Here is a 9,501-nt window from a genome sequence, read left to right as displayed (position 1 = left end):
AACGCACTGGTAGAGAGCTTCTCTTTCATGGTCTGGCAGCTGGGAAAGTGGCTCAAATTTTCTTTCCGCATCTGCGTCTCCCACAGAGTCAGTTTGGTTTTAAATGCCTTCACTGTACTGTACATATCAGAGATGACATGATCCCGACCCTGCAGCTGCAAGTTCATTGCATTCAGATGACTCGTAATGTCACACAGAAAAGCCATTTCACACAGAAACATTTCGTCTCGGAGTTGTGTTGTGTCTTTCCCTTTGCTGTCCAAGAACAGACAAATCTCCTCACGAAGCTCGAAACATCTTTGAAGCACCTTTCCCTGGCTTAGCCATCGCACCTCTGTGTGATAAGGCAAATCACCATGCTCCGTTTCTAACTCCGTCAGAAATGCCTTGAACTGGCGGTGATTCAAACCTTTGGCTCTGATAAAGTTAACTGTGCGCGTGATGATGCTCATTACATGCTCCATTTTCAAGGCTTTACCGCACAACGCTTCCTGGTGTATGATACAATGATAAGCTGTCAGCTCACCTGTCGCGTTTTCCTCTTGCATCTTTTCCCGTATCTTAGCCACCAGTCCGCTCCTGTGTCCACACATCGCAGGTGCTCCGTCGGTTGTCAAACCCACGAGTTTTTCCCAAGGCAGCTCCATCTCATTTACACATCTTGACACCTCTTCATACAAATCATGCCCCGTAGTTGTGCCATGCATAGGACGTAAAGCCAAAAACTCCTCTGTCACGCTTTTAGGCTGGAGTCCACTCCGCGGATGAAAATTGACAACTGGGCAATGTCAGAAATGTCGGTGCTCTCATCCACAGCCAAGGAATATGCAATGAAATCTTTTCCCTTTTTCACAAGCTGCTCTTTTAGATTGATGGACAACTGGTCTACTCTCTCGGCAATGGTGTTTCTGCTCAGACTCACATTTAAAAAGAGTTGCCTTTTTTCTGGGCAAACTTCGTCACAAACTTTAATCATGCAGTTTTTGATGAAATCCCCCTCCGTAAATGGCCGGGCTAATTTAGCGATCTCTTCTGCCAAAATAAAACCTGCCTTTTGTAGCCTTTGTTCCATGTCCATATTCTTGTTTTTGTCCGCGTGTTTCGTTTCATAATGTCGTCTCAGATTATACTCTTTCAGTACCGCCACACTTTCTCCACACAGAAGACACACAGGTTTTCCAGCTACCTCCGTGAACATATACTCCGACTCCCACCTTGTTTGAAACCCCGGTTCTCAGTGTCCACCTTCCGTTTTGCCATTTTTGATGGGTATCTGAAAGTTAATTTTACTGTGATGCTGACGACTGCTGTGCCAATAAATATTGAAATGAAGCAGCCTACTGCTCGGTGCGTCACCGTTGCATTGTGGGAAATGTAGTATTGGTGCGTGTAAAAGATCTGCGGGCTGCCGGCTTGCTGCGGTCTGCGGGCCGGTTCTAATAATAAATCAAGATCATCCCAGGGGCCGTAAAAAACCTTCTCGCGGGCCGGATGTGGCCCGCGGGCCTTGACTCTGACATATGTGCAGTAGAGAGTCAATGATAACATGGATCTATACACAGAGTACCAGTAGAGAGTCAATGATAACATGGCTCTATACACAGTACCAGTAGAGAGTCAATGATAACATGGCTCTATACACAGTACCAGTAGAGAGTCAATGATAACATGGCTCTATACACAGAGTACCAGTAGAGAGTCAATGATAACATGGCTCTATACACAGAGTACCAGTACTGAGTCAATGATAACATGGCTCTATACACAGAGTACCAGTACTGAGTCAATGATAACATGGCTCTATACACAGAGTACCAGTACTGAGGCAATGATAACATGGATCTATACACAGAGTACCAGTACTGAGTCAATGATAACATGGCTCTATACACAGAGTACTAGTACTGAGTCAATGATAACATGGCTCTATACACAGAGTACCAGTACTGAGTTAATGATAACATGGCTCTATGCACAGAGTACCAGTACTGAGTCAATGATAACATGGCTCTATACACAGAGTACCAACACTGAGTCAATGATAACATGGCTCTATACACAGAGTACCAGTACTGAGTCAATGATAACATGGCTCTATACACAGAGTACCAGTACTGAGTCAATGATAACATGGCTCTATACACAGAGTACCAACACTGAGTCAATGATAACATGGCTCTATGCACAGAGTACCAGTACTGTGTAATGATAACTTGGCTCTATACACAGAGTACAAGTACAGAGTCAATGATAACATGGCTCTATACACAGAGTACCAGTACTGAGTCAATGATAACATGGCTCTATACACAGAGTACCAGTACTGAGTAATGATAACTTGACTCTATATACAGAGTACAGATTCATATCATGTGAAATCCATAGACTTGGCCCAAATCCCCACAGTACATTCATTTCCAATGGAATGCTGTGTTTGCCTTGCAGCTTTGCGTTGCAGAGACAGTTGCAGTGCGTTCTGTGTGGTGCACACCTTGGATTTATCGAACCTATGCGTCAAACTGTATGCATCAAACTGTGTGCGTCAAACTGTGTGCGTCAAACTGTATGGTCAAACTGTATGCATCAAACTGTATGGTCAAACTGTGTGCATTCAAAATGTATGGTCAAACTGTGTGCATAGACGGCTTGACAGAAATGGTAGCAGAAGGTGAGTGTTGAGGACCATTTTGCGCAACATTCCACTCTCGGTGTGATCCAGGTGTCAAGTGACTATAGGAGTGTATAGCCTGCTGAAAACATTCCCTTTGGACAGTCAAATGAAACGACTTAATATCACCATCTGCCTGCCTTTGGGTTACCGTTCTCTGTCGCGAGCAGATCCACAAACAAGATGTTGTATTTTACATAGAGTAAATTGGCCGTATTCAACCCGAGGTGCTAAATACCTGCACTACAGCGAGATAGAAATACAAAGTAGGAGTACGTTTACATGCACACTTATGACTCGATATTATTACACTTGGTAGAACGTTTATTTACAATCCCACCAGACCTGATTTCAGAAGTGATCATGTAAACATGATTATTAGGGAAATTGTTCTTTTTGTAAAGCATGTAAAACGTTTACATTGAACTAATATATTCATGTGACTATTATTGTCTGCATGCAACCGACGATACTCATTACTGTCCCTGATTTTGCGGAGACTGGATTCACTTATACTCTGCATGTGTCGACTTAAACGGAATTTACCTTCCTATTTCAAATAGAGAAGCCCTTTGTGGAAAGAGGGGATCATATATACATGTTTTACATGGTGCCACGGGGTTTTTCCTGCATTCCGATGTTCTGAGAGTTCTGTGCTGGCTGGGTGTGTACCAGATGACGCAGCAGCCAGGTGAGAGATAAACCATGCCTCGAGACCCGAGTTGAGGGAGAACAACTGACTGACTATGGAAGAAGATCAGAAGAACCCTATCCTGAAAGAGGGATTCCTTGTGAAACGGGTAAGATTAAATAAACCGTTATATGTCCATATGACGCGCATTTCATTTGACTATTATTCATAAATGTGTTATAACATTGTTTTAAATAAGTAGTTATAGAATGCATTTGAATGAATATATATGTTCTAATTGTAACTCTAGGGCCATGTAGTTCACAACTGGAAGGCTCGCTGGTTTGTACTCTATCCAGACCAGTTGCTCTACTATAAATATGACGGAGGGAAGAGAGACTCCTGTCAACGCGGGAGGATCATGTTGACCGGTTGTAAAATCTCTTGTCCGTATCTGGAGTATGACAACCGCCCGGTGAGTTAATGTACAAGCCCCTTTTACGTTGACCTCGTCTGGAATCAGTGACATTATGGCTGTTGAACAGCATTCACATCATAGAATCACATATTATAACTCCATCATGGTTCTAATGCTGATCTATGTGATTAGAACAGAATTATGATTCTATTCTAGAATTATGATTATATTCTAGAATTATGATTCTATTCTAGCATTCTGATTCTATTCTAATAGAATAGCATTATATTGTGTATGCTGTTCGTGTCTCTGAAACTGTTGCCCTGAGGATATATCGCTGCACTAGACGTGTCAATAGATTACGTGTTGTATTGTCGACAACAGGCTGCGAAGTGGGAGTGTTTCAGCTCTGTTGAGCCAAGCCCTGCTGAAATCATACTAGAGAATGCAAGGCCCGGGGACATCTCGTCATAAATAGCATTTTTTATTTTATTATTAGAGTAGTTTCAACCTTAGACCACTTGACGCTATCATCGTAGATACAGTGCGCTTTTCATAGCTTTCAAAGGTGTGTTGGATACATCTCTCGATGCTGTTGGACACATCATGATATCATCTTGGGGTTAAGATATAATCTTCAGGAATTCAACATCATCCGTTGGTCTTCTTTGTTGTTTACTGTACCTCAGCTGGTGTTCAAACTGCAAACCAAGAGTTCTGCCGAGTACTTCCTGGAGGCGTGTTCTCGGGAGGAGCGTGACCAATGGGCAGCGGATATCGGTGCAGCGGTGGAGAAGCTCCGCCCAGCTGACTCTCCTACCCCGAGCCAGTCTAAAACCACTGGATACCTGTCACTACAACTACACAGCTTCAGCCTGAAGTGAGACACTTTAGGAGCCTTGGCTGAAAGACCCCAACCGCCGACACGGGTTAAAATGACGTTATTACAACCAGATTACATGGTTAGAAACGGGTTGTAATAACGTTGCCTGCTTGGTTGCATTTAGTCTATTAGTCACATGAGTGAAGTCTTTAGCTATTCCAGAAAGACAGTCACACAGCTGGTCAATAGTGAAGCTATTCTATAAAGACAGTCACACAGCTGGTTAGTAGTGAAGCCATTCTATAATGACAGTCACACAGCTGGTCAATAGTGAAGCTATTCTATAAAGACAGTCACACAGCTGGTCAATAGTGAAGCTATTCTATAAAGACAGTCAGACAGCTGGTCAATAGTGAAGCTATTCTATAAAGACAGTCACACAGCTGGTCAGTAGTGAAGCTATTCTATAAAGACAGTCACACAGCTGGTCAGTAGTAAAGCCATTCCAGATTAAGGGTTAGGGCCAAGGGGAAGAGCTAAGAGGTGAATTGTGTCCAGCTGACATGGTGTGTTGTCCTTCCTTCTCCCAGCCAGGTAGTGGACTCCATGTATGATGTCCACAGTGGCATCAAGCTGACCAGCCACAACGAACAGGGAAGCTCCTACAGCAACTGCTTCTCAGGTGAGACGCTCTGACACACAGCCTGACATTCAGTGAGTGAACCAAACATTAAGAACACCTTCCTAATATTGAGTTGCACCTCCTTTGTGTCCCCAGAACAGCCTCAATTCGTCAGGGACATGGACTCTACAAGGTGTCGAAAGCATTCCACAGGGATGCTGGCCCATGTTGACTCCAATGCTTCCCACAATTGTGTCAAGTTGGCTGGATGCCCTTTGGGTGGTGGACCATTCTTGATACACACGGGGAAACTGTTGAGCATGAAAAAAACCTGCAGCGTTGCAATTCTTGACACAAACCGGGGCACCTGCTACCATACCCCCATTCAAAATCACTTCAATCTTTTGTCTTGCCCATTCACCCTCTGAATGACACACATACACAATCCATGTCTCAATTGTCTCAAGATTTAAAAATCCTTTGTCTCCTCCCCTTCATTCGACACTGATTGAAGTGGATTTAACAAGTGACATCAATAAGGGATCGTAGCGTTCACCTGGATTCACCTGGTCAGTCTATGTCATGGAAAGAGTTCTTCATGTTTTGTACACTCAGCGTATATGCCACTTAACAGACATGTGTGTATGTGATCCCAGTTGATGCTGTTGGTGGAGGGGATCTCTGAGATTGTTGTGGATGGATGTAATGACAGTGGTGCTGATGCTGTGGATCCTCTCTCTCTCTCTCTCCCTCTCCCTCTCCCCCTTCTCTCTCTCTTTCTTCCCCGCCTCTCTCGCTCATACTCTTTCTCCCTCTCTCTCTCTCTCTCTCTCATACTCTTTCTCCCTCTCTCTCTCCCCCCTCTCTACCTCTCTCTCTCTCTCTCTCTCTCCTTCTCCCTCTCCCCCTTCTCTCTCTCTTTCTTCCCCACCTCTCTTGCTCATACTCTTTCTCCCTCTCTCTCTCTCTCTCTCTCTCTCTCATACTCTTTCTCCCTCTCTCTCTCCCCCCTCTCTCCCTCTCTCTCTCCCCCCTCTCTCTCTCATACTCTTTCTCCCTCTCTCTCTCCCCCCTCTCTCCCCCCTCTCTCCCTCTCTCTCTCCCCCTCTCTCTCTCATACTCTTTCTCCCTCTCTTTCTCCTTCCCTCTCACTCTCAAGGTTCTGCGGTGGTGGACTGGCTGGTGTTCAATCAGCTGGCTCTGACCCGTGTAGAGGCTGTGACTCTGTCCTCGGCCGTCCTGGAGGAAGGTTACCTACGCCCTGTAGGTCTGAGGAGCGTTGAGGCTCAGCGCAGCCATGGACTCAGTGAGCAGTTCCTGGATGACTCCACTGCTCTCTACAGCTTTGTGAGTGACTCTCCCTAGTTATAGCAGTAAACCCTTCTCTCCGTGAAGGTTGATTGATTCACTGACTGATTCACTGACTGATTCACTGACTGATTCACTGACTGATTCACTGATTGATTCACTGATTGATTCAATGATTGATTCACTGTTTGATTCACTGACTGATTCACTGATTGATTCACTGACTGATTGACTGACTGATTCACTGATTGATTCACTGATTGATTCACTGACTGATTCACTGATTGATTCACTGACTGATTGACTGACTGATTGACTGACTGATTCACTGACTGATTCACTGATTGATTCACTGTTTGATTCACTGACTGATTCACTGATTCATTCACATGTACTGTTGTGCTTTAGACAGTGTCTAAACCAGATGTCCTACTGTATTTCCTTGTTAATGTGTCCATGTTGTCTCTCCCAGTCAGAGAACTTTAAGAAAAGAGGCAGTGTGAAGGCTGAGACGTCCCTATCAGCCATGGAACTAAGTGGGAAGGTCCTGAAAAGGGGCTATCTACTGAAACAGGTGAGGAAAACTCTGCCAATCAGCCCAAACTATCTACTGAAACAGGTGAGGAAAACTCTGCCAATCAGCCCAAACTATCTACTGAAACAGGTGAGGAAAACTCTGCCAATCAGCCCAAACTATCTACTGAAACAGGTGAGGAAAACTCTGCCAATCAGCCCAAACTATCTACTGAAACAGGTGAGGAAAACTCTGCCAATCAGCCCAAACTATCTACTGAAACAGGTGAGGAAAACTCTGCCAATCAGCCCAAACTATCTACTGAAACAGGTGAGGAAAACTCTGCCAATCAGCCCAAACTATCTACTGAAACAGGTGAGGAAAACTCTGCCAATCAGCCCAAACTATCTACTGAAACAGGTGAGGAAAACTCTGCCAATCAGCCCAAACTATCTACTGAAACAGGTGAGGAAAACTCTGCCAATCAGCCCAAACTATCTACTGAAACAGGTGAGGAAAACTCTGCCAATCAGCCCAAACTATCTAATCAGCCCAAACTATCTACTGAAACAGGTGAGGAAAACTCTGCCAATCAGCCCAAACTATCTACTGAAACAGGTGAGGAAAACTCTGCCAATCAGCCCAAACTATCTACTGAAACAGGTGAGGAAAACTCTGAAACAGGTGAGGAAAACAATCAGCCCAAACTATCTACTGAAACAGGTGAGGAAAACTCTGCCAATCAGCCCAAACTATCTACTGAAACAGGTGAGGAAAACTCTGCCAATCAGCCCAAACTATCTACTGAAACAGGTGAGGAAAACTCTGCCAATCAGCCCAAACTATCTACTGAAAAACAGGTGAAACAGGAAAAACTCTGCCAATCAGCCCAAACTATCTACTGAAACAGGTGAGGAAAACTCTGCCAATCAGCCCAAACTATCTACTGAAACAGGTGAGGAAAACTCTGCCAATCAGCCCAAACTATCTACTGAAACAGGTGAGGAAAACTCTGCCAATCAGCCCAAACTATCTACTGAAACAGGTGAGGAAAACTCTGCCAATCAGCCCAAACTATCTACTGAAACAGGTGAGGAAAACTCTGCCAATCAGCCCAAACTATCTACTGAAACAGGTGAGGAAAACTCTGCCAATCAGCCCAAACTATCTACTGAAACAGGTGAGGAAAACTCTGCCAATCAGCCCAAACTATCTACTGAAACAGGTGAGGAAAACTATCTACTGAAACAGGTGAGGAAAACTCTGCCAATCAGCCCAAACTATCTACTGAAACAGGTGAGGCCAATCAGCCCAAACTATCTACTGAAACCAATCAGCCCAAACTATCTATCAGCCCAAACTATCTACTGAAACAGGTGAGGAAAACTCTGCCAATCAGCCCAAACTATCTACTGAAACAGGTGAGGAAAACTCTGCCAATCAGCCCAAACTATCTACTGAAACAGGTGAGGAAAATCTCTGCCAATCAGCCCAAACTATCTACTGAAACAGGTGAGGAAAACTCTGCCAATCAGCCCAAACTATCTACTGAAACAGGTGAGGAAAACTCTGCCAATCAGCCCAAACTATCTACTGAAACAGGTGAGGAAAACTCTGTCAATCAGCCCAAACTATCTACTGAAACAGGTGAGGAAAACTCTGCCAATCAGCCCAAACTATCTACTGAAACAGGTGAGGAAAACTCTGCCAATCAGCCCAAACTATCTACTGAAACAGGTGAGGAAAACTCTGCCAATCAGCCCAAACTATCTACTGAAACAGGTGAGGAAAACTCTGCCAATCAGCCCAAACTATCTACTGAAACAGGTGAGGAAAACTCTGCCAATCAGCCCAAACTATCTACTGAAACAGGTGAGGAACTCTGCCAATAGCCCAAACTATCTACTGAAACAGGTGAGGAAAACTCTGTTCAGCCCAAACTATCTACTGAAACAGGTGAGGAAAACTCTGCCAATCAGCCCAAACTATCTACTGAAACAGGTGAGGAAAACTCTGCCAATCAGCCCAAACTATCTACTGAAACAGGTGAGGAAAACTCTGCAATCAGCCCAAACTATCTGTGAAACAGGTGAGGAAAACTCTTTGCCAATCAGCCCAAACTATCTACTGAAACAGGTGAGGCCTACTCTGCCAATCAGCCCAAACTATCTACTGAAACAGGTGAGGAAAACTCTGCCAATCAGCCCAAACTATCTACTGAAACAGGTGTTGGCTGTTGCCTAGTCTACTTGCCAATCAGCCCAAACTATCTACTGTGGTTGGCTTTTGCCTAGTCTTTGTCAATCAGCCCAAACTATCTGTGGTTGGCTGTTGCCTCAGCCCAAACTATCTGAAACAGGTGCCAATCAGCCCAAACTATCTGTGGTTGGCTGTTGCCTAGTCTGTGCCAATCAGCCCAAACTATCTGTGGCCGCCCAAACTATCTACCGAAACAGGTGAGGAAAACTGTTGCCTCAAACTATCTCTGTTCTGCCAATCAGCCCAAACTATCTACTG

At 44.5% G+C, this 9,501-nt stretch overlaps 1 protein-coding gene across 2 annotated transcripts in view; it reads left to right on the top strand.

Moving 5' to 3' along the window:
• Positions 1–3,295: 3,295 nt before the first annotated feature.
• Positions 3,296–9,501, top strand: part of plek2 (pleckstrin 2) — a 9,442-nt gene continuing 3,236 nt past the window's right edge. Inside the window, exons 1-6 of one of the 2 annotated variants that reach the window (XM_064965057.1) lie at positions 3,296–3,468; positions 3,610–3,774; positions 4,407–4,597; positions 5,131–5,222; positions 6,322–6,509; positions 6,943–7,044. In XM_064965057.1, the coding sequence (XP_064821129.1) occupies positions 3,415–3,468; positions 3,610–3,774; positions 4,407–4,597; positions 5,131–5,222; positions 6,322–6,509; positions 6,943–7,044 (792 nt within the window). In that variant the 5' untranslated portion in view covers positions 3,296–3,414. Of the gene's footprint in view, positions 3,469–3,609; positions 3,775–4,406; positions 4,598–5,130; positions 5,223–6,321; positions 6,510–6,942; positions 7,090–9,501 lie in introns of both variants that reach the window. The other variant, XM_064965058.1, reaches the window with a different exon arrangement.

Source organism: Oncorhynchus masou, unplaced genomic scaffold, assembly GCF_036934945.1.
Source record: "Oncorhynchus masou masou isolate Uvic2021 unplaced genomic scaffold, UVic_Omas_1.1 unplaced_scaffold_1172, whole genome shotgun sequence".
NCBI classification, from domain to species: Eukaryota; Metazoa; Chordata; class Actinopteri; order Salmoniformes; family Salmonidae; genus Oncorhynchus; species Oncorhynchus masou.
The sequence above is the reverse complement of the archived record's forward strand: the minus strand, read 5'-3'. Positions and strand labels throughout refer to the sequence as shown.